Genomic DNA, 26953 nt, shown 5'->3' with positions numbered 1-26953 from the left:
CAATCTATATATTTACCTGAATAGAAATGGGACAGAATAAAAATTAATCAGTATGTCCATTGATCTTTATCTAGTATTTGCTGTAAATCTGATAGGACGGTGCCTGGGAAACATTGATGTCACCTTTATTTTCCCATTGCCATTACTATCACTGTATAGGCATCTTCATGTTTTCACAAGGAAGTATATGAAGATCATATTGAAGCGCAACTTTTTACATTAAAAGCATTTATCTTTTGCTACAATCTTTGATATTTCTTTACATGTATGAGTTCAAGTTTTTTTCTCATTTTGTCAATTATCTCAATCAAAGAGGCAACTAGGTTGTGCAGTAGATGGAATGCTTGGGCATGGAGTCAGGAAGACTCATCTTCCTGAGTTCAAATCTGACCTTATATTCCACTAGCTGTATTACTCTGGGCAAGTCACTTAACTTTAGTTTTCTTATCTTTAAAATGAGCTGGAGAACAAAATGATAAACTCCTCCAGTATCTTTGCAAAGAAAATCCCAAATGGGGTTACAAAGCTGGACTCAACTGAAACAAATGGATATAACTACAAATGTTGAACAAAAGCTATTACCATGTACTTAATTGTGTTGGGTTCTACCATATGCTAGTATCTAGAGTACCATATAGTCACTATCCTATTAGAGTTTATGCTCTCTAATAGATTTGTATACAAAATAAAAGGAGAATAATGAGATAAAAAGTAAATAATCGGTTAAAATATATTATGTTTTCTTTTATGTGTATATATTCCTGAAAAGTTGAGTAGAACTCAAATTTTGGAAAAATTAATCATACTATGTCCATTTGACAATACATTTATGATACATTATTGTTATATATATATGTATTATATTTGCTGAGTTGAATGATATAGTCACCATTTAAAGGTGACTTTATGCCTTTGATGAATCTTTTCTAACGTTATCAGTTGATGATTTAAGTTCATACTTCTTCACACTGAAGGAATATGCTTTAATTGATAACCATTTTTAAAAAATCAATGAATGGAGAAGGAAATAACAGCACTGGAAAACAGTGGTATTGAGACAATTGGTCAACTGGGACATGATGGATAAAGTAAAGTGATTAAGAATATGCTGTCTTCTTTTTTTTTTTTGAGGGCTATATACTTCTAAAATGATTAGCTTTATCATGCCCTATAACTACTATCTCATTTCCTGTATTCACAGTGTTTTAGAGATGGAAAGTACTATTATCTGGTTCAAACCCTCCCCCCCTTTTTTTTAACAGATTAGGAAATTAAGGCATAGTAAGGTAAAAGTGACTTACTTGAAGTTATGCAGCTTGTTACTACTATAACCAAATATTGAATATTTGACATTTCATTTCCAATATTTTAATTTTTTAATTAATTTTACTCCCTTATGATAATAACTTAATGCCTTATTATGATAACTTTTTAAATTGAGCTACTGCTACCACCCTTGTATTTAAACTGCACATTCAAAGATAATGAGTTCCTTCTCCTAATTACCAGGCCCAGTGATGTGTCTTTAGTTTCAAATTTTTATTATTTTTTCTATAATGTTGGACACTTTCAACCCCCCCCCCCCTTTTTCCAAAAATTCCATCTTGCTTTGGATTCTGTGATTAAAAACTACATTATCTTCCTTCTTTTATTTCTCCAGCTATTCCTATTTCTTTTAGTAACTCCAATTTCTTGTATTCTTTTATTATTTATTCTTATTATTCTTTTATTATGTGCATGAATATTTTGCCAGTCATTATGAAATCTCTGAATAGGAGTCACTCTTGTTTATGGCACTCTCCTCTTGATCCTCACCATCGTGTTTTCTACATTTCACAATAGAAAGTTACCCAAGAAAAGCAGCTGCTAAAAACTGACCAGTCTTAAGTGTGTTGTCCCTTAATAACAGTTGTTTGATATATAGCAACCCAGAGTATCATATTTCAATGTGAATGGTTTAATCTGTAAACTGTTTACACATAGGCATAGTTGAAATTTTAAATCATTAATAAAATTGAGTAATATCCTGGCATTTTTTCCCTGTAGCATAGTCATGATTGAACTAAATGTGGAAAACTTTCATAAGGATCTGTGGGTTCAAAAGAAGTGAAGGTGAAAGACAAACCAAATGGATCTTTATTATCTATTTTCTTCTTTACTTTTCACCATTAACTGGGAAGAGGAGGTAATAGGCATTAATATAGCTGTCTACTCTTTGCCAGGCACTGTGAGAGTAGCTTTTTATAAATATTATCATTTAATTCTCATTGCAAATGCTACAGATTGGTGCTATTATTATCCTCATGTTAAAGTGAAAGAAAAGTAGACAAATAAAGATTAAGTGACTTGTCCAGCAAGGAAGTTCTTGAGGTTGAATTTAAACTTAAGAGTAATTTGTTTTTGTTTTCATTTTTATATTAATATCTTCTTTAACATTACCATAGTTACCTTTCTTCCCTGGAGAGCCAGCCCATTTAACAATTAATAGTTTTAAAAGAAGACAAAAAAATAAGTCTAGCTTATCAATATCACTTTTTTTTTTAAATGCAGATATGTCCAAAAATTTGCAAATCTGTTTGTCTCCCACTTTGCAAAGGGACAGGTCATGAATATGATCTCAGATCTCTTGTTCAGTGTTAGTTTGTTCTTTTGAATTTAGGACTTCTTAATTCCAGACCTATGCTTTATTCAGTGCACCACCAACAGCCTTAACATTTCTTGCCATAATTATATCTACTTATGCTGCCATTAATCAATAGACTTAATGGAATAACTTCTCTATTCCATTGGCACTTTATCATCTATGCCTCTAGCAACCACACTGTATATGACTGTTGCAGGAATAATGTAGAAAGAAAAATCAGTTTCTGTTTAAGATTAATTGAATGACTACATTATCTGTTGCCCAAAACTGTCTGTACATCATCCCCCAATCAGGTTCACTAAAATCTTTCTTCTTCACTTATTAACATCTTTTACTTCATCTCCCTCACTTTGGTCAGGCTCTAAGCTCCCTGCTATATCTCTATGATCCTTAAGTTAAAGTCTGTAATTGAACTCTGTAATTCATAGAATATTCCCTAAACATTCTCTCATAATTTATTAAAAAAGAAGCTTATCTAATTTTTTAGTGAAATCAATAGGAAACCACTCACTTTATGAATTTTGCTCTATAATCACCATTCAAAACTGGACTTGCACATCCCTTCTTTGGTAGGCAACCTTTCTCAGACTTTTCCCCAAATACTAGTAATTTCCACTGTGAGATCACTTCTCATCTAATCCATGTCTTACATTGGCAAATTATTTTCATATTATCTCTCCCATTAAAATACCAAATTGATGGCAGGGATTGTTTTTACCTTTCTTTGTATCCCCAGTTCTGAAGAGAGTACTTAGCATATAGTAACAAATGGTTTTTGATTGATTTATATAACTATCTATACACTTACCTTAAAATTTTACTTATAAAAGGGATTCAAATGATATTTGACAGTACCTAATGATTTCAAAATTGAAGACTGAATTTTGTATTTAAGTTTCTTAAGGCTAGTTTAACCCTTTTTAGGTGAAAGCCAGAAGTATGATTTAATATTTTTAGGATATTGTAAAGTGGGAGAGTTGCTGTCTCTGAAATAAGAAACAGGCCCTACTTCAAATTCTGTGTGTGTGTAATCACAGACAAGTTTGTTAACCTCTCTGGACCTCATTTTCTTCATTTGTAAAATGTGGCATTTATCAGGAATCTAAGGAAATTATGATGAAACATGCTGATCCTCACCCAAACTTTTGACATTGAGGTGCTAACTCAAACTTAATTATAAAACTTACATTTAAGAAAAAGAAGGGTAGGAATTTGTTTTGCTTGCCAAAAGCTATTTTTAGAGGGAAGGGTGATGTTATTACTTTCTAGTATGTGCTAAAAATAATACTGCTCTCCAAAATTTAAAAAAAAATGAGAGAAGAGGGTCAATGAAACTTTTTTTTTTAATTAACAGAAGGAACCAGGAATGGATAACAGTCAAGCAGAACAATTATGAAAGTTACATAAACATAAGGAGAAAAGCAAGTTGTGAATAATTGGTATTTGTACTGTAATGTGCAACCCCATGATTTTGTTGTTGTTGTTGTTCTGATGGATTTGTTTCATTTGACGTTAAAATCAAACAAAGTTACAGCTGGGTGGCACAATGGATAGAGTGCTAGATTTGTAGTCAAGAAGACTCATCTTGAGTTCAAATCTGGCTTCAGACACTTATTAGCAGTCTGACCCTGGATAAGTCATATAAACTTATTTGCCTGAGTTTTCTCATCTGTAAAATGAGAAAAAGGAATGAAGTAGAAAAACATTCCAGTATCTCTACCAAGAAAACCACAAACAGAGTCATGAAATGTCAGGCATTGCTAAAAATGACAGAACAACAATGAGATCATAATATAAAAAACAAATTCACAAAATTAGAAGATTAGACTAAATGGACTCTTTCAAGTCCCTTTTAGCACTGTATCTACACTAATATATCAGTGTATAGTTTGAAATGTTTAAATGAATAAAGTAGGGAGTTTTATGCAATTCCACTAATGATTAATTCTTTAAGAACCAATTTTTTCTTTACTCCCCTACCCAACTTGATTCAATTTATATATCTCTCTAATATAGGTTTATTACAAAGTTCTTATATAATTTTAAAACCCTGAATGTGGATTTTATAGAAGTTTATAAATGTAATTTTAAAATTAACTTAAATTTCTCATAGCTGATTTAGTCTTATAAAATTGTATATCATTTTTTCTACTGTATACATAATTCTTCATTTGTTAGGATTTAAAAGAATAAATTAAATATAATTGTCATTTTGCCAATATTGGTATTTTTTTTAATGTAGTGTTTCTGTTGGACATTTCTTAAGTATTAACCTTCTTAAAAGTTTCTCTTCCTTTGGTTTCTTCTGAACTAGCTTGCTTACTTTCCTCACTTTTCTCCAGTGCCTATCACCTCCTATCATTTCAGTTGTTTTCTCTATGAGAATTGACTTGTTGTTCAGCAGTCTTCTTTTTTCCAGAACTCTGGTTTCGCATTACTAATTAGTCTTCTAGATTTCCCATAGATATCTTGAACTCAGTTTGCCCAAGAACAAAATAGTTTTCGTTCCTTGTAAACCAAAACTGCATTTAATTTCCGTTTTCATGTTGAGGGTGCTACTAGTTCCCAATTCACAGGGTTGGAATCATCTTAAATTCTTCCCTCTCCCTCACTAGTCAGTTCTGTTGATAGTATTTATCATTTTTTTTCCTTCAGAAATTTAAGGACTAAAAATTCAAAGTATTAAATGAAATTCTTTGCCCTCAAAGGGCTTACATTCTATAGAAGGGAAATCTCTACACATTTATGGCAAAAGAGATGGAAAATGAACATTCTGGACATGTATTCAATTTTGTGAAGGACAATATTCCACATAAAACTGCTAAAAATTACTTCATGAAACTGGGGTTAAACATGAAATTTCCAATACAGTCATGATTACATTTCATATATTAAAGCAATTATTTGTCTTCTTATATACCACTCCTTATTAACACTATCATATTGAAATAATTATAAATGTCTTTGTAGGTACTGTAAGAATTGAGATGTTCAGAAATATGCAGAATGCAGAAATCATCAGAAAAATGACTGAAGAATTTGATGAGGTACAGTATATTTTTATTTAACCACATAACCCTTTTAAAATAAAAATGTATCTTGTGGGTCTGTGTGACATGTGTTAAATTTTTTAACCTTTTTGCATTGTAAATTAAAGATACACTCTAGATCTGTCAACTTTAATAAGCCACCATTTCATGTTTAGCATTATGTATAGTATGTATTTGATATGATGAAGGGATAGAGTAGTGTTCTGAAATGCAAAGTTAAGAATGACTTGGAGATAATGGAGACCCAATAACGGAATTGGAAAAGTGTGTAGTGTCACTGGCATCATCAGAGCATTTTGAAATGAGGAAAGATTAATAATTAAGGGAAATGAGAGTCCTAATATCACAATCATGATTTTAACTCTACTGTAAATATAGAAGGAAAAAATTGGAAGGTAGATGGAGTATTAGTTTATGATGAGAAATATATTCTTAAAGAGTTTCACTTTAAAATCCATTTTGCTTTAATGAAGGTATTTTCTTTGCCACAGCTGACATATCTTATGCTACTGGTGAATGGATAAGGATGATGAAATAGATCCTTTTAAAAAATATTATATTGACATTATTAATCAATATTTTAATGTTACATCTAGTTTTAACAAGACTGTGCTATTTTCTTGCTATTTCCTATGAAAATTTGAATTTTGAATATGTGCATTGTTAGTTTTAACAAAAATTGACCTCATTTAAAAAATAATGTTTTGGTTATTTACTGAAGAGAATTGAAGTACATATTTGCACCTATACATTATTTTGAGAATCTTTTATTTCTTAGCATTGTTTATGAATAATCATGGATTATTTTGTAGGAGACAGGTGAGGGTAAGAAGATTGTAGCTGTGATCCACAGGATATTAGGTTTATGTAGAGATGCAAAATCTAAGTTTTCGCTGGGCTGTAGTATTTGGATGGCAATCCACATAATCTTTTTGCCAAGGAGGCTAATAGGATAGCAATTTCTCATGGTCTTTATGTTACCTTAATTTAGAGCTTCATTGTCCAGTTGTGTCCAACTCTTTGTGACCCTATGGATTATAGCATGTCAGTACTGTTCATGGGATTTTCTTGGCAAAGATAGCATAGCTGTTTGTCATTTCCTTCTCTAATGGATTAAGATAAACAAGAAGTTTATTATTATTAAATGTCTGGTATTAAGTGTCTGAACTGGGTTCCTCCTGATACCTCGCCCAGCAGTTTATTCACTTTCATCTACCTGACTAAGGCTTGAGGCCCCATAACAGAACTAAATTACCTTTCTAAGCTCCTATAAAAATGACAGAAATGTTTAATCACCCTTATCATCTGCTTAATTTAGATGTAACAATTGACAAATTAACACATATTGCTTCATGGTTGGTCAACATTTAAATTCCTTTCAGTGCAAGTGCTCTTGAAAAGATAGGAAGCTTTTCTGTTATATTATTATACATACATTCAATGGAGTGGTGTCTGTACCTATGGTATCATTGGCAGGAAACTTCTACTGAGTAAACTCTTTAACTACTGTAGATTGACAATTGTCTTGTAACATGTTTTCATCTTTATACTCAGTCACACACACAGCAAATAACCAGTTTACCATCACAATATTTTGAAAAACTTATTATCTTTTTGTAGAACAGCATTATGCTTATATTTTCACATAGTTTGGCAATGATTTCTTAACATTCTTTAAAAAGTTGTTAATACTGGATCTTAGCTATAGTGATATTAAAGTTTTACTGCAATTAAAGAATTGCATTTATTCCTTTTGGATATCATTATGAATTTGGGATGTTTAAAAATAGATTATATTATTGAATACTTCCTATATGTCAGTCAACATCAAGCATTTATTAGGACCTATTATGTGCCATGTACAGTGCTAACATTTAGGATACAAAATAATCCAAAAATGCAGTCTTTTGGCAAGTCTTAGAATATTTTATCAGATTTTTGCTAGGGTTTTTTCACCCATTCTTCCTGTCATGACATAGCAGCCACGGCTAGAATCAGGGATTTAGGATTAGTTACTTAAGAGCTGACAGCAAATTTATATTCTTCCTAAGCAACTTATTTTTAATTGCATAGTGGCAGTCTGCCAAATTCATGTCTAAATAATTGGTTTTCCTGGTCATTTTTGTTAAGAGCATGATAGAATCTCTGCAACTAAGTGATATTAATAGATTTAAATTTTAATTTAAATACATGATTAAAATTAAAAAAACATTGAAGTCACAAGATGATAGGTAGCTTCAGAACATCATTTATTTTGTGTTGATTGAACATTTCATGTTCAGAAAGTACAATGTGGTATAAAACCTTTACCTTCATGATTTTCATTGTTGTAAGGAAATTAGTGGAGAAACATATTAGCGTAGTGGCCAAAGAGCAAACCTTGAGTTTTGGAAGGCTTGGGTTTACATCCCACCTTTGACACGTACAGACTTTGTGACCTTGTACAATTCACGTAGCTCTTAGTGCCCCCAAATGACTCTCTAAGATAGAGAATAGTGGCATAATACCTGTTGATTAGTCTTAGTGAAAGAGTTTCTTTAACAGATGTCTCTCTGCCATGGAAATTCATATTCCCCACACCCCCACACCCCAATTCAAAATGCCTCCTTGCCTGCTCTTAACTCTCATTGTGGCCTTAGGGAATACATGGAAATGATGATGTTTATGTTTTCTCTTAAAATTATCCTCCAAGAGAGGTCAGGGATTGAAGCTAGCTTAAGCAAATGAATTCCCCTATTTTTAGAAGGTTATTTTTTAGATACTACAAACATTTCAAAATTCAGAAATTTTATTTTAAAGGAAAAAAGTTTGAAGGTCCTCATACTGTATTATCTTTTACTGTTACTATCATAGTCATAGTTTGAATGTATCATAATTTCTTCTTTCCAGTGATATTGGCACAAACTATTAGCAAGGGAGTTTTATTAACCCTCTTATTGATCATAGATTACAGCTAGATGGGGCTATAGGTCATTTAGTTTAATCCCTTTGTTTTACTGATAGTAAAGAGAACAAAGACATTTCCATTAGTAGTACTAATCCTCAAGTCCTCTTTTCTATTCCAGTTTGTGTCAACTGTGCTCCTAATGGCACAAATGCAAATTGCAATCAGCAAAATAATATCCCCTACATGTCCTTTATTTTAGGTACACCTAGATAAAGTGCATCATTTTATTAGAAATATTTCTCAGAATAAAAATATAGACCCATATCCATTCAAAAAGTTGGAATGAGTTCTGAGTGAGGTATATATTTTAAAGACCTCATAACATATACCTCCTGCAATTTGTTATATAATATCCTCTGAATAGATAACAACAAAAATAAATATTTCAGTAGATTATTTACTGCATTCCTACTATGGGCAAGGAATATATACCAGGTGTTAGAAATACAAATTCTAAAATGGATATAGATCCTCCTAGGGTATTTATTAATAGTATAATAAAAAGACATGTATCTAAGTACCTCTTAATAGAAAATTAAATTAGCTAGTACAACAAAAATTTTAGAATTATTTCTTAACCACCACCTTTATACAAAGTACTGGCTATACTAGACACTGGGGATTCATTGGTAAAATCATTTCACAATCACTGCCTTAAGGAGTTTATAATCTGATAGGGAGAATAGTAAGACTTACTCAGTAATAAACGATATAAAATATGGAATATGATGGAGGCAAAGGAAAGATCCAAATTGTCCCAATATAATATGAGAAGGAACAGAAAATTTTTTCAGCTTAAGGAAACTGGGCAATTCCCGAAAGGAAAGGGCAATCTAGGGCAGTCATACTTCAGTTTTAACTTGTAATAAATTAAAATAGAAAGTGATAGAGTACCTTATGAAAGTACATTTCTTTGAATGATAAGTATTTAAAATAACATTCTACTCTTGATGTGTTAAAAATTTTGCTTTCAGGTTTTCATTATAAATGTTTACTTAAATATTTTGTTTTTATTTCACCTTCATTTTAAAATTTTTCCTCCTCACACCGAGAAAGCCATTGCATATAACAAATCTAAATGGACCAATGGATTAGATTTCTGAACCTGGCGTCAGAGAGGTTCCTGAAATCTAATCTAGTATTTACTAGTTGGGTGATACTAGGCAAGTCACCTGACCAGTTTGCCTCTGTTTTCTCAATTGTAAAATGTAGATAATAATATAATATAATAATATATTTTCCAAGGTTGTTGTGAGGACCAGAGATAACATTTATAAATCTTTTTTTGACCTTAAGTCAATATTTCTCTTCTCTGTTTATCACTCTCTTTCTCTTTCCCTCTCTTTCTCATTATTTAAGAAGAGGGAGAGCAGCCAGCAATGAAAGTAACTCTTATTCTTTTACTTTCTACACATTCTCTTTTAATCAGAACTGCTCTTTCCAAAATTACCAGTGATCTCTTAATTGCCAGCTATAATGACTTTTTCTCACCTTCTAATCCTCTTCATCTCTTTGCAACCTTTGATACTTTCAGTGTCATCTCAAGACATCACTCTTCTGGGCCTTCTCCTTATCTAACTTCTTCTTGTTCTCTTTTGTTGGTTTTTCATCCAGGTCATATCTAGTAATCATAATTATACCATGAGGCTCTCTGTCCTGGACTTTCTCTTCTTCTCCCTTTATTCTGTTTTACTTGGTCATCTCAGCCTGTTCTTATGAATTCATTTATCATCTCAATGTTGATAATTCCCAAAGTCTTTTCTGACTTCTAGTCTCCAACTGCCTATGAGACACCTTAAACTTGATTTCCTGTATACATCTTTAATTCAGCATGATCAAAACTGAATACATTATTCCTCTTCCAACAGCCCTCCATATTTCTATACTTGACTTTAATTGTCAAGAGTACCACCATCTCCATCCCTCCCACCCCTAACTTGTACCACAACCTAAATATCATCCTCAATTCCTCCTTCTCACTCTCTTCTATTGTTGGTTTGTTTATTAGTACTCAAAAAAGAGGGGGGAAAACAGAGATGATGAATTAGATCTGCAATCCTCTGTCTTGCCTGATGATCAAGACAGGTTTTAGTCAATTTTAAGTTAGTTTTATTATTCCCTAAGCTATTTTGGCTCAGAGAACATACAGTGTCAGCCAAAGAGCCCTGGAATAACAGTCAGGATATGGTGCTCCCAGCCCTAGGTCCAACACCAAGAGTAGGATCTTGTTTTACATTACCAATATATTAAAAAACTCAACTGAAAATTGGACATAATAGCAATTCCCATTATTTAATAAGTATTACTTTCAATAAGTATTTCCTACTCGTTAATGACAATCCCAGGTCTAGAATCACCACATCCTAACTGATCCTTCAGGATGCCTTGTCTTATAACATGTGGTCCCTCCGAACCAAATTCTTACAATAATGATTATAGGCATGTCACCTCACATAGAATCATAGAGGTAAAAGGCATTTTATAAGTCATTTAGTCCAATCCTCTAATTTTATGGCTAAGGAGATTGAATGAAGCCCAGTGAAATGATGCCTTTTTTTCTCAAAGTCGCAAACTTTAAAGATAATAAAAGGGAAGATAGATGGATTGTGACAGGGAATGGAAAAAGTGAAGGGACAGAAGGGATAAGGAAGACTGGTGAGGTAGAGAAGAGAGAACCACTAGGGCTGAGAGATGATCTGTATAATCCTTTCCCTCACACTTCAAATCCACGAGAGAGGTATCCCTGAGCTGATGTTGGGGCAAGGATGAACAAGGACTATGTCTCAATATGTAAGCTTCTGGGGGGTTATGGAATTCATTTGTCCTCAGGACTTGGCTCATGCCCCTAGAAGCCCTACTGGTCAGTAGTTTTTAATGATTTCTTTAATTTCCTCTTCATTGTAGGTGAGTTCCCTCTTTTCATCTATGATACTGTTAATTTGCTTTTCTTCTTTCCTTTTTTTAATTAGATTGAGCAGTACTTTCTCTATTTTGTTTGTTTTTTCAAAGTACCAGCTTCTAGTCTTATTTATTAGTTTGATAGTTCTATCACTTTCGATTTTATTAATTTCTCCCTTAATTTTTAGGATCCAATTGGTGGATATTTTGAAAGAGGAGGCGGAGTTAGAAACCTCAACTCCTTCATTACTTCATCACTGTAGAAGTGGATCTTTGTGTCAAGGAAAATACCAACATACCCTGCTTTCACTAGCCAGGGAAATGTGGTTGACCTGCCTTACTATCAAATGGGTCAAAATGCACCATGGCTGAACCCTACCTCCAAATATCTTTAGTCCTGCTAAGATCTTAATATAAGACAAAAGATCCCAGTCCAGTTTGATAACTTGAGGCCTGGAAGTAAACTTAAGTTGGATGAAGGCCATTTTTGACTTGACTGTGATAATGGCGAATAGACTTGGGGAAATGGTTTCACATAGAAATATTTCTAATAGCATAATTCAAAATTAATTTTCCACAGATTCCAAGTTCAGTGACCTTTCCAATGTGCCATTTTGCTTCTTAAATGATCACCTTAGACATAGTTTAATATCTATTCTGTGATCCTTGTAGAGGTATGAAGCTACCTTTGCTCAGAGTATCTACTTTGTCCTCTGCTTCCAATTCAGGCACCACTTAGCTATTTCAGGATGCTGCTAGGTCATGAATGCTCCAACTCCCCAAAATTCACAAGTTCCTAAAAGGATAGGAGAAGACGCTGAGTAATGCCAAGACTAAGGCTCTTCTGTTTTCATATTTTCTTCAAGTGACTCCTTTCTGGATGCTTGGTTGAAATGGTCTTCTCCATTGCACTTTTGAATAACTAATTTTTAGGAAAATTTTCCTTATACTGAACCTAAATTTGTCTTCCTGGAAAACTGATAGCTCATCCTGTGGGTTATTTGTATTTTTTTTTTCAACTCTTAACTTCCAGTCTTGGAATCAATACTGTATATTGGTTCCACGGCTGAAGAGTGTTAAGGACTGGGCAGTGGAGTTATGTGACTTATCCAGAGTCACACAGCTGGGAAAGTGTCTGAGGCCAGATTTGAACCTAGGTCCTCCCATCTCTAGTCCTGACTCTCAATCCATTGAGCACCCAGCTGCATTCCCCTTCCCAAACCCCCCACCCACCCCCCTTGGGTTTTAAAATAGATTTTTGTTCCATGTATGAGTAACCTGTATTTTCTTTAGGTCAAAAATGTACCTTAACCTCTCCTGAGTTTCACTTCATTTCTGTGCCCATCACCGAAGGTTTTGTCTCCACAAGATTAGTGACCTTCTGAATAAGTGTTCCAAAGAAAAGAATATCTTTTATCTTGAAATACTTTTCTCTTTTTCATTCTTTTAGAGTAATCTTTCCTTTTTCTTACTTAAGACTCTTAGGCTCTTGTGACTAGGATTTTTATTTTTTATTCTGTCTCATAACTCCTAGGCATACCATTTTATCCTTTGCTTATTTTGTGTTGTCTCTTCTTCGGGGCACATAGTTGCTTCCAGTTTGTTTAAGGTCCTATTTGGTGAACTTTATTCTTAATTCATTATCCTGTTTTTCCCTCCCTCAGGACATAAAATCTGTTGTACAGTGAAAAAGGAGAATTTTCTACCAATTAAGAAATTACATTAATACCTTCTCAGAGAATTTCTGGCAAGGATAGTTCATAGCTAGCCTAACAAGGAAACTTCCTACACTCATATACTGCCCAAGCACTGTGCAAAAAGATTCATCAAATAGTTTGCCAAAATCACATGAAAATGGAGTCTCTCAATAAGGTGGGAGAAAAATCTTCATTTTAAATTAATTGTTTTCATATATTTGTTTTATATCAGAATCTAAGTTTAGGTGTATTAGAATTCATTTTTACCTTCCTTTATGGGAAAGAATTCCCTTTTTCTCAAATTACTTTCTATGTATCTTTTATTAAAAGCTCTGAGACTCAGTTGGAAAATATGATGATGACCCCAAACAAAGTTTACAGAACTTTTGCATAAGTTCTTGCTTGTATATGTTTCTCCATAATAATACTTGGAATCAGGCAATACTGACAGAATTAGCTTCTCCTTCTATAGAGAAAATTGAGGTTCTGTAAAGTCGTAATCTTTTCCCACTACCCATTTTAATGCTAATTGACAAACTTTGGACAAAAAATGCTCATTGGTTGATTCCAGTGCCCTTTGCCATTCTACCTAACAACTGACTTTTTTCTCAGATTCTTTCCAAAATTCCTTATATTTCTCATTTTTTCCTAATCTGGCTATCCCCCTAGATTTGGGGGCTCTTTCAAGACCATCAAATGTTTAAGGATTTAATATTGTTGAATTTTCTGGATCACAGAGTTTTTACTAAGTTTTCGTATTTGTTTTTTATCTTTCTTCCATGGAAATCTTGCTAAAATATGTCATATACTTCCTTGTTTAAAAGACAATGCATTGGGGTATATAATACAGATGGCCTAAGAACATATCTCTGTCTCCAGGGACTGAAAAGTCTGCACTTACTAACCTTAAGCCATGAAAGCCTAATTTTATGGCTGGTTGTTCTACCCCTTCAGGATAATTACCAACTGTCTGCAATCTGATTTGAAGTATATTCCTGAAAGTAATAGCTGCTCATTCACCTGCCCTGATTGGGTCTTATGAATCCAAGAAGCCATTGCCAGAACTTAGAACCAAACATCTTCATTGTCCCTATAGCTCTGTTAAAGTTAGACAATCCAGTTAATTTTAATCCTACTTTAGTAACAATTTTAGAAAGATTTAATTGAGATTCAGTGGTATAGCAATAAAAGCTAGCATTTATAAAATATTTATTAAAAATTTTTATTGATATCTTTTTTAAAGGTGAAGAGAAGTTGAGTATCTCTGTACCCTTTAGAAAGCCATACCATAGAAAAAATAATTTCAAGAAAAATTAAAAATCAGCAAACCTGATCCATGAATAAAAAAACAATCTTAAATTATGTATAATGTATCATACCTGCACACTTCCCACCCCTGTAAAGGGATGGAGATGTCTTTTCATATCTTTTCTTTGGAGCTTATATCTATTTTTAAAACATTTTTCAACCATCATTTTTTTTCTCTTTTTATTTTATTTATTTATTTATTTATTATTTTATAGTATTTTATTTGATCATTTCCATGCATTTTTCATTAAAGACAAAGATCATTTTCTTTTCCTCCCTCCGACCCCCCGTGGCCAACGCGTGGTTCCACTGTCAACCATCATTTTTGATGGAAGTAGTTTTTGAATATTTCCACTTAAAGTATTGTAGTCATTATTTTCTTGGCCCTGTATATTACTTCCTTGTGCATCAGTTCAAGTAAATCTTCTTATGCTTCTCTCTAATCAGCATTTTATCTTTCTTATAGCATAACAATATTTCATTAAATTCATTCATGTTGATTTGTTTAGCCATCACTCGATCAGTGGAGATTTAGTTTTTTTTTTTATTATCTTAAAACATGTTGATATAATTATTATTTTTATGGGGATTTTACTCTTTTTGATGACCTCCTTGGGGTTTTAGCCTTGTAGTGGAATCTCTTTGTCAAATGATAAAGATATTTTGGTCACTTTATTTATACATTTTATGCTTGCCCTTCCCAAAATCTGTGCCTATCTTTTGTTGCCTTTGCCAATTTGCAAACTTTGTAGTGAAATCTCAAGAGTTTTTTTAATTTGCATTTTTCGTTAGTAATTTGGAACAATTATTTAAACATTTTTAATTGTTTCACAATTGTGTTAAGAACTGCTACCTATTGGAGGAAAATAGCTTTTAGTCTATATAAATCTATTGCATGTTTCCAAAATTTTGAATGCAAAAGCCTTTTCTGAGAAAATTTTTTCTTCCCTCATGTTAGGTACAAAAGCTTTCAGTTTCATATTATTATAGTTATCTGTTGTATCATTTGTAGTTTCCTGTCTTTTGTTTAAAGATATGTCTCCTTCCTTTATAGCTTGTGAATGGTATATATCCACTTTTCTTATAATTTTTGTAAAATGATCTTTAATATTATGCAGTCATGTATCCATTTAGAATGTATTGTAGAATATCATAAAAGGTGTTGTCTAAGTTTAATTTCTTCTATCCTGTTTTCCAGGGTTACTAGAAGTTTTTATTAAATAGGGATTGTTTTCTAATTTGTTATATGCTTCCTTGAACAATGGATTGTTGAGTTCCATTTTTTTCCTTGATCTCTTCTATCTAGTTATTTCCACTGACTTCTCTTTTTTAACTAGTACTAAATTATTTTGATGGCTATAGCTTTAAAATATGGTTTGAGATCTGCAAGTGTTATTCCTTACCTAATCCCAACCTCTTTTCATTATTTTCCTTGATATTCTCAATCTTTTGTTTTTCAAATGAGTTTTGTTATTATTTTTATCGAGCTGTATAAAGTATTCCTTTAATAATTTGATTGGTATAGAATTAAAATCATAAATTAACTTCGGTAGTTACTCTTTCCTTCAGAGCACTTTGTAAGTGAATTCATAAAAGTATATTGTATGCTTTATCCCCAGATCTTTTGTGCACTTTTTCATTTATTTTAATGAAAATTCCCTTTCTGTTGCACCCACTTGGATTTTTTATATTTGTTTAGAGAAATGCTATTGATTTCTGCGGTTTCATTTAATAATCTGCTTCTTTGCTAGTTCTATAGCTAAATTATTGCCTTTGCTGATTGCCTAGAATTTTATAATTTCTTTTTAGGGTCAGATAGATGGCACAGTGGATAGAGTGCCAAGTCTGAAGTCAGGAAGACCTATTTTGAAATCTGGATTCAGATACTTACTAGCAATGTAAACCTGACTATATCACTTAAACTCTTTGCCTCAGTTTCCTCATTTGTAAAATGGGAATATTGATAGCACCTGTCTCCCAGGATTATTGTGAGGATCAAATGAAATAATCATTGTAAAGTTTGACATCTAGTAAGTGTTACATAAATGTTATTTTTATTTCCCCTTTCCCTTTATTTACTCTCTTGATTTTGTCTTTTCAGATTGCTATAGCTAGCATTTCTTTGACTTTTAAATAGTAATAGCAATGATGAATATTCCTACTTTATCACAGATCTGATTGGAAAAGCTTCTTTTTTCTCTTACATATGTTTGTTATCAGTTTTATGCTGACACTACTTTTTATATTTAGAAAAAGTGCTTTTATTTCTATAATTTCTTGCATTTTTCACAGGTAGGTTATAAATTTTTATTAAGAACATTTTTTTAGTAATACAATTTTTATGTCTTGGAAGACTTACCATTGATAAATGGAAACAATAAAATAAAAATGACAATAATACCTAATTAAGTTACTTAGTATTGTGGTAATTTTGCTAATCAAACTGCCAAAGGGCTACTTTTAAAGAACTAGAAAAAAATAGCAGTGAAATTCATCTGAAAGAACTGATGCTGAGTGAGATGGGCAGAACAAGAATAATTTATACCTAGCAGCAATGTAGAGATAACTTAGAAAGATTTGAAAACTTTGATCAATGCAATAACTACCCACTATTCTAGAATATCAAAAATGTTGCATAAAAGAACTGGACCCAAAATGGGTTGTTAATTTTTGTATTGGTTGTATTGGCTTTGCTTGATTATCCTGTTTGTTTTAAGGTTTTTATTTTTCTTTTGGTCAGTTTAGGTGGGTTGTGGGGTGGGAGGGTAGAATACTAAAAAAAGAAGTTACACTGTGATGTTAGAAAGTACTTTTTGTCCTGATAAGAATTCAAAGGATATAAATTCAAGTCATTTGAGTGGCTACTGAGCTAAAGGTATAATATTGTGCTTGATATTAGTGACACAAAAATATGAAGAGTAAAACATTATTTCTTTAATTCACCTAATGTTACCTGTAACCTTGTTTTTGACAACTGGTTTGATTCAGTGAATTTTTATCAAGATCAATTTCTGCTACACAGCATGAAGTAGCATGCAAGGAAAAAAAAATTGTTAGAAGAGACATATCCAAACTCTGAATGTAAAGAAATGGTTTCACATAACATTTTTGATGCAGTTCTATCTTTGTGACTTTGGAGAAATCTCTTAAATTCTCTGAAACTGTTTCCTCATCCATAAGATGAGCAGGGTTTGACTAGATATGACCTCTTGAAATCCTTTAAATATTATTGGCTCATTGAGGGTCCTGCTTTGTTAAACTTTTCTTGTCTATTTTTCACCTACAGTTTGATTAACTTCTACTTTTCAAATATTTAGAAGCTCTGTTATGCTATATGTATATATTTTTGATCATTGTCTCATTGAATATAATACCTTTAAGCAGAATAAAATTTTCCTGCTTTTCTCTTATGACCTTTCTTCTTGGTAGCTTTATGAAAGCTGAAATTTGGTTATCTATATCCTACCTTTTATTTTTTTAGTTCACATAAAGAATAATAAACTGCAATATGAAGAAGAAAGCTAACTCATGGGGGACAGAAATATTTTATAGCATGACTTGATGTCACACATTTTGATATCATTTAATTTGTTGTTGTTTTTTTTTCATCTTGTAGGATAGTGGTGATTATCCTTTAACCATGCCTGGACCTCAATGGAAAAAATTTCGCTCAAACTTTTGTGAATTTATTGGAGTTCTGATTCGACAATGTCAATATAGCATAATTTATGATGAATATATGATGGATACAGTAATTTCCCTTTTGACTGGTTTATCAGATTCCCAAGTCAGAGCTTTTAGGCATACAAGTACATTGGCTGGTGAGTAAGTTTGATTTCATTAGCATTTCTTCAACATTACTAAATTTTGCTACTTTTCATTAAATTAACGTGTTAAAACTAAATGTCAACATAAAAATAACCAGTATGCTATTGGATAGAAACATAATGTAGTTTATTCTCTCTGTTATGTTTTATGAATTATTTTGCTCACTTGAACATTATGTGAATTTAATGACAATTAAAACTTTTTGATACTTTTTAAGTGAAATGTTTGTAGACCATTCACAATTCAAGGCAATTGTAATGAAAATCCTATGAATTCCAGTTTTTTTCCATAGCTTTGTTTTATACTCAAAACCATTTTGGGAGCTACTTATGAATTATTTAGGACATTTTTTGAGGCACTCACTTAGTCCTAGTGTCGTACAGTTGCATATCTTGATACATTGTCACTACATTCATATAAGGGCTTTCTATGAAGTTACAGTTATATCAGTAATTTTACACAAGCTATACCTACACAAATTCCTTATTGTTTTGTACATATAAAAATATTTATTTGATCAAAAAGTGGTTGTTTCTTTTTATACAAAAAAGGAACTGTTCATTTTCACTTGTAAACTCGTTTCTATGCTGTACAAACACACCCATAGTCAAATCCATTCATTATTTTTTGTTTTTTACAATAACTAAATACTTCCATTGTTCCCTCCATATTCCCTTTTGGACCTGTCACCGGATTTATGTTCCCAAACAAAATTATCCTGTTCACCTAATGTAGGTTTTTAAAAAGTATTTGAAGGGGAAGAGGAACTAGCATTTACCAAACCACAACTTCTTTTTTTAGTTTGATTCCAGTTAATCTTAAATAGATTATTAATTTTTATTTATCTACCACTTACTTTCTTTTATATTATGCTGAATTACTTATTGACTTGCCCAGTTGATACAGCTGACAATATTGCCAAATCATTTTTTTTCTTCATTTTTTTCCTCAGGTCGATTTAAATACCATATCACGTTAGCATACTATCTCCTCATAAGAACTTGGTTCAAATCATATCTTAGAGACTTACTGCCTGTGCAAATATAGGTTATGTTCTTAACATTCCAGGTAGCTTTCTTGTCTATAAAATTAAGATGCTAATATTTATAACAGGGTTCTTATGAAGAAAATTCTTTTTTAAACCTTAAAGTGCTCTATAAATGTGAGATATTATAAAAATATATTACTCCTATAGATAAAATTCTTTATGGGAAATTTTAGTGGAATAATTTAACCAACTCATATTCATATGGTATTTTACCATTTAAGTAAAAATACTTTCTTCACAATTATACTGTAATATAGGAAATGATTATTTTATTATTGTCTTTTAAAAATGAGGTAACATAAATCATGATCAAATAGCTACTAAATATTGGAATCAGAATTCAAATCTAGATTTCTTGATTTCACATTAATGACACTTTGAACTTCAGTATGCTAAAATATTGGGGAGCTGTGAACCTTAAACTAGGGAGGGAAAGAACATTTTCAGTCCAATTTTAAAATAAGTTCTTTAATTCAATTCTTAGTTCTTAGTTCTTTAATTCATTTCCTTTTCTTGTTTTTTTTTTGTTTTTAAAGTTTTAAATTTCTGTATCTTTCTGTTTTTAACATTTCTTTCATATAACTCAAACAATCATTGGTTTTTTAGTGTAAAATAAAGCGCCATTTACTTTTCTGAAGATTTTCCCTTTCAGTATTAATAATTGCCATGATTATTAAGATCATTTTGCATTCCACTTCCACTTTCTTTTTTAAAATGTTTATTCCTACCATTTCTACTCCCTTTCATTTTGTGTCTTCTTTCTTTACATAGTACTTTGCCACTTAAAGTCAATCTTTCATTCACATCAGTCATTCGGAATGCAACCAATAACTTGCACTTAGCAGTTTTCTTTTTGGCAAGTGCATCAGACCCTCCCTTACTCGGGGTTCTCAGATTTATAATTTGCACATCATTCAAACAACTTTTTTTTAATTTGGTTTCTCAGCCCCAAACATTAAAAGGAAAAAATTAAAGGGGTGAGAATAGCTTTGAAAAGGAGTTAACCTACTACATCAGATGATGAAGACAAAAAAGTATTAACAAGCTGACACAAAAAAAAGCAACTGACAAATCTTTTTTTCTTTATATTTTTTAAAAGCAAATCTAGCGACTCCCAATACCATTTCTTGAAATGAAAAATAGGAACAACAGAAATAAAATATGTTGTGCCATAGATGGCAACACCATATTAAAGGACAACAAATCATTAATATTCATAATGATCAATCCCAAGTCATCGTGTAAATGTTAAATTAAATATAATATACTCCGCAATAAATCAGGAAAAATGAAAAGATATCTTTGCAAAATCATTCTAAAATTTGAAAAAGAAAATATTTTTGACCTTCACTGGAAAGTCCTTCAGATATTTGAAAAATGCCAAATAAATGAAGGGTGGTTGTACGTCTGTATTACCTTCTTCCTTTATGTTTGTAATTTCTAGTAGTATCTTTTTCTATCATCTTTGTTAAATATAATTTTCTGTTATTTTTTTCTTATCCATCTTCCTCCCAATTTTTGACCCTTTTTTCTTTTAAGGGTTTTTTTTCCCCCAGTTTCATTTCCTATTTCTTGAGTTCTGTTTAATTTGATTAGGGCTTCCCTTCTGTTTCCTTTGACTCCAATATTATTCTTTCTCAGCTACATCGTAATTCATTGTTTTACTTCATCTGTCCATTCTGTAACATTATACAGGGCTGCCTTGAAGTTTCTTTTCCATCATCTTATTTCTTTCTTAAGAGTTAGACTCATTTATTAGCCTTCGCAACCAAACATCAAGGAAGAATGAATAAATTACTATTTTTATATTTAGATAACTTCTGCCAAGTATCATTTTCCTTTGCAACTGGAATACAAATTAAAAGCTTCTGTTATTCCCATCCCTCTTGTTGGATGACCCTTATTGTCTCATAAGGAAAAATCTCAGAAAATGTGGGACATATTGCTATTCTGGGGTATGTCACCTTCTCTTAAACAAGGACTTAGAGGGCTCAATGAGAACTTAATTCCTGATTCCAAAAATTAGACTCTTCAGGATTTTAAGTTCTCATCTTTGTCCTGTCCTTTATTATTTGATAGTGTTGTGGCCTTGGGTAGATGGAGAGATAATCATTTTTATTCACTTTGCAGGACGAGTCTTGGGGACTAGATAAAATGGGCAGGAACATTTAATCCTCTGCTTCACTGACTATGTGCATGGAAAGTTACAAGGCAGTTATGGCCAGATATGGTTATCGTCTTTGGAATAAAATGCTCCTTGACATTGCTTATATCTTAGATGAGAAGAGAGACGATCAGGTTAGTTATCTTGTTAGGGTACAGATATGGTGAAGATTTCCTTCAGAGCTTCTTAAGTTATCCATGGCATCATGTTTAGAATGGTCATATAAGAAGTACTTTTAATATGTACTCCAATTGTCCCTTTATTTTCTTGTGATTAAGTAATTTGTCCCTTTGTTTGGTGTTTATTCATTTCAATCATTTGTACATTGTTACATTATATATCAGCTACTTTTCAATAATTTTGTTTAGTGCCTTTCATCATCCTTTATAAGTTAGTTCATTTTTCCTTCCCTTTGGCTAATGGTCTTTGAGCTCTCATAATAGTTTATCATTCTTCTGCTAAGTTGTATTTAACTGTGTAATAGTAATTCAAACATAGCTTTACCATAGTTTTATGAAGAGACATTTTCATGTTCCATCTGAAAGTAACTTGTCTTTAATTCCTTTTGAATGCTATACTGTTATACAAGTGTTTGTCATTAATTATATTACAATTTTTTTTAATTTAAGCTTTTGGCATTGCAATTTTCTAATTCTTCTGTCCATTAAGTTTATCATGTAAGATTCTTACATTGCTATAATTTAAGTTTTTTTAAACATTGCTATAATTAGTCCTTTGCCCATTTTTAAATAATTTGAAGATTGCTTTGTTTGATTTCTATTTTTGTAGACTTTCTGTGTTTCTACAGATTTTTTTAAACTAACTTGTTATTGTTATCGTTATTAAGCAGGACCATATAGTGGCACTCCCTCTCACCACCACCACCACCCCCAAAAAAAACCACAACACTTTTATCCCTATTGAACTTCTCTCTCTCTCTCTCTTTTTTTTTTTTTGGAAAATGTCTTTCTGCCTATGTTGCTATTAAAGGGTGTTGTATGCACACAAGCATACATATATAAGAGAGAGAAAATTTCCCTTAGAATTGAATGTGTGAAAAAAAATTCTGTCACTTGTTTTACTCTTTGCTTTCTTCCTATTGGTTGTCAATGTGTGTGTATGATTGCAGATTTTTTTATAACTGATTTAAATAATTTATATATATTTCACAAGACAATGGATATAATGTACTTTTAAAAAATTATATATTTAAATCTTTGTCCTTCATTTTACTAATTTAAAAAATTAATAACTTTTAATATTAAGGAATCCTTTTTTTAAAATAGAAACTATATTTGTCATTTGCCATAATTCTATTGTATTTTACCTGTTTTTTAATATATTTCATGTAGTATATCACAAAATTTGTTTCCTTGATTAAACTAATTATCATTTAGCAGGTTGTAATTTGCAGGATCACTAACATCCTCCCCCTTCCCAATATTCCATATCTCCATTTTTTATGACTTATCAAAGATCAATAAACTAGTCTTCAAGAATATATGCCAAGGATCAGCTATGTAGCTCAGAGGATAAGAAGTAAGGCCTAGAGGCAAGAGTTACTGAATTTAAATCTGACCTCAGATGCTTCTTAGCTGTGTGACCCCAGGAAAGTCACATAAGCTCCAATTCTCTAGCTCTTATTTCTCTTTTACCTTAAAATTAATACATAGTATTGATTCTAAGAATAATATATGCCAATAAATTCCTTCTGTCAGATTTTCAAGAAATAAAAAGAGAAACTGATAAAAATAATATGAGTTGGATTTTTTTCCTGTCTTATCTGAACTCTACACACTTAACTGAAAAGAAATATATGGCTTAGAATTGTTATCACATAATTCTTTATTGTTGGATAGAGAACCATCAATAATTACTAATACATTATTATCATCAACCTGGAAACCTCAATACCTTGTATCTTAGACCCAATGTTGTTTTAGCATTTTCTTCTGCAGATGTAAGTAATGAAATAAATAACAAAATAGCAAATTAGGAGGGCCTACAACTTGGAAAATTGCTTCCAACTTCAGAACAGCTTTTTCCCTTGATTTTAAATACATATAATTATTCATTTGTATTACTTTTTTTTATAAACCACTTTGCTACCCTTTCTCATTCAGTAGGGATATAACTTGTATTTTCTTTTACATGTCATTTCACTAGTTTAAGTGTTATGATGCTTGTTTTGTTTTCTTCCTAAAGAAATTTCTTTCTTTTTCTTTTTTGTGTCAAAAACTCTGGCCCTTAGAATTTAACTTGTAATTGTAATCTTGGAAATTTTTCCATGCCCTTTTATCCAAACATATTGCCTTCGGTGCCTATCAGTAGGGCCCCAAACTAACAAAATCAGTGGTCCATTTTATTGGTTCAACAGAATCAATGTATAATAATAGCATAAATTTTAGTAATCTACTATATTGATACTTCTCCCTTTTCTTCTTCCCTTTATCTTTTCTCTTACCTTCCTGTTGACTTCATCATCCCAGTTCCTACATTAAAGTTTGGTGTTTGTGGGTTTTTTCCTCTTTTTCTGAGGGATATGGGGAGGGGATTAGAATAAATACATCTTCATCAATTTTGATATGCTTTATTTTCTAAAGTATGAATTTATTTTCTTCAAATATATACAGACTAGTGGACCTTCTAATAAATTATTTTCATAGCTGTTATGTGCAATTCCTGAAATTGTGTGTGTGTGTGTGTGTGTGTGTGTGTGTGTGTGTGTGTGTGTGTGTGTATTTGCTTCTTCATTTTCCTTTTAATTTTAAGACAGAGAAGTTAACAAAACTCTTCACTATCTGGCCTCTCATAAGGAGCCTTATTTTGCCCAAACTGAACTTCTCCTACCAAGTCTTGAACTTGTCAGAAGTCAGTAATTATGCCTATGTCTTTTCACAAGTTTTTAACATAAAAATAAGAATTTTTCTAATTTATGAACTATCTTTTATGCCTTGCCAGAGATTTCACTTAGAATACTTTTGACATGTAGATTTAATTTTACTTATGATATGTATTATTTTCTTTGGCCATATATTCTGTGTACTTCAAACTATCCTGACATTTCTTTAGAGTCCTGAAAAAAATAATCTTTACGTTTTGTAAAGGGAGAGGAATCAAGTGTAAAAAAGAATCTGAATTTTTATTTTGTGTGTGTTGAATATATGATCAGCAAGTCATTCCCCCTCATGAAAAATTTGAGAGGCTTTTATTCTTCTCCAGAGATGAAAAAACTCATGTCATCATATATATAGATAATCCTTTGGCTGTATCTGTTAAACCATAGCAGCATCCTCAAATTAAGATTTGAAATAGAGAAGTAGCTTGATCATAAAAGGCTGTCTACCCAGGCCTTTAAAGACACTTTCTAATTGTGATCCACTAAATTTTCTTATCCATAATAATATCCTCAGTAGGGCATCATTGCAAATCTAATAATTTATCCCTGCTTAGGTACCACAATAAGATACATGTTTAATCCTGGCTGCCCACTAAAATCCTATATGTAATTTTAGCTATATGATAGAATATAGATAGGGATTTAGTGATTTGACTCACTAAATTAAATATTTACTCCCTTGTTTAATCTTATCCTTCTTTCCTCTTTTTTATCTCCTTTTCTTCTTTGAGATTTGTCTAAACTATTTTTAGTCTAAATGACAAGGTTTATGTCGATCACATCATCTTTCTTAGTTGAATCTATTTGTGATTAAAAGGAAAAAAGCACATGTTCAATTTTTTCTCATAATATATTTCTTCAAGGAACTGGTCTCGTTATTTGGATCTTGAGGGGCACATCATCATATTTCATGCATCTGAATCTTAGAAATTTTCTCTTCCTCTGAATGGATGAGTGTAGTTAGTTTGTCTTGGTGAAAGTATATGCTCATATCCAGACAAACACACATATACATAAAATCAAGTCTACATCTAAGTACTCTTTAAATATTGTGCTTAAAACTACCTTCGATACTTCTGGTATTCACTAAGTTTTCCTGATAAGCCCTTTTCCCTACATAAATTGTGTAGAAGTCTTAAGTTTTCTAGTAATTGAACTACTGATTCCTCAGTTGCATATTCTAAATTCTCTGTGCATTTTGAGAAAATCTCTTCTGATATATTTATGAATACGATAGAGTTATACCATCATAATAACAGTATAGTTAGGTCTTTTTGTAACTGGTAAAATTATCATACCCAAAACATGTATTCATAAATAAGCTGATGTTCTCCTGGAAGGAAGACACTAATGACATGTCTTAAAGCTTTGTTATTGGACCTAGGTAAGTAAAGTTATGTATAGTATGCTTATCAGATGTGCAGATTGTAGAAATCTTGCAGAGTTTGGCTGATAGCTTACAATCAGCAGAATAGAGACAGTCAAAAATAATGTATCTAAAAGTAAAATTTAATAGATATAACAGTAAAATCCTATATTTGGGTTCAAAAACTTAATTCTACATTTGCATGATGAGGATGATCTGACTTGACAATAGCCCATTTAAAAAAGATCTTATAGTATTACTCACCAGTGTGAGCCAAGAAGCTATTACACATTGTTAGATTCTGTAAAAAGCATCAAAAACATGTTATAAGTAAAGTAATACTGAACAGATTACATGTGCTGTATTATTTTTCTGCCTCGGGGCCCACCTTTTGATAATGTCCATAATAAATAAGATAATTTCACTGTGAATGACAAAGATGATTAAAGTCCTAAAAATTAGATGGTATTTAATCAGGAAAAGACTTAGTTTGGGTATGATACATGCAATCTACAACAGTATATTGGACTGCCTTAATAGGTTGTCAGTTCCCATTCATTGAAGGTATTGGAACAAAGTCCTGCTATTAAAGGGATAAGTTTCTTAAGGACAGAATCTGTATCTTATTTCATCTTTAGAGCCCAATGTCCTACCCATAACAGAGTAAAGAAATGTATTTCATTGAATTACAAGGATTCTTACAGAAAAGGCTGAAGAACTTTGACGAAAGGTACCGTATAAAGTTTTTGATTCTATGATTTGAGGACCTCTAATTTTACCAACCATAATATATTTCTGTATAGAGCATCCTGTCTCAGTTGCTGCTACCTTTTGTTTATAGCAAGAACAACTTTGACCATGAGTGGACATTTCAGATGTATCAGCTCACATTTGTATACTTGAGTGTTAAGATTAGTTACTATCTATCCTAACTTTTCAGAAATCTATGCAGTTTCTAATGGGGGAAAAAAGTATATTTTAGAATTAAAACCTTCACTTGTTGAATTCTGGCATCCATGCCTAATTAAACTGAGATTTTGGGTAAGGGTACAGTTGATGACTGAGCTCCCCCAATTCCTTCTGTGTTTGTTTTGTTTGCTGCTT

At 31.8% G+C, this 26953-nt stretch overlaps 1 protein-coding gene across 7 annotated transcripts in view; it reads left to right on the top strand.

Moving 5' to 3' along the window:
• The window catches only part of STAG1 (STAG1 cohesin complex component), a 384901-nt gene that overhangs the window by 227496 nt on the left and 130452 nt on the right, over nucleotides 1-26953 (top strand). For 6 of the 7 annotated variants that reach the window (XM_056793658.1, XM_056793654.1, XM_056793655.1 and 3 more), the window contains 2 exons: nucleotides 5615-5691; nucleotides 18161-18365. In XM_056793658.1, the coding sequence (XP_056649636.1) occupies nucleotides 5615-5691; nucleotides 18161-18365 (282 nt within the window). Of the gene's footprint in view, nucleotides 1-5614; nucleotides 5692-18160; nucleotides 18366-21594; nucleotides 21719-26953 lie in introns of those variants that run through there. The other variant, XM_016433552.2, reaches the window with a different exon arrangement.

Source organism: Monodelphis domestica, chromosome 4 (genome assembly GCF_027887165.1).
Source record: "Monodelphis domestica isolate mMonDom1 chromosome 4, mMonDom1.pri, whole genome shotgun sequence".
Taxonomy (NCBI): Eukaryota; Metazoa; Chordata; class Mammalia; order Didelphimorphia; family Didelphidae; genus Monodelphis; species Monodelphis domestica.
This window is presented reverse-complemented; position numbering and strand designations above follow the sequence as displayed.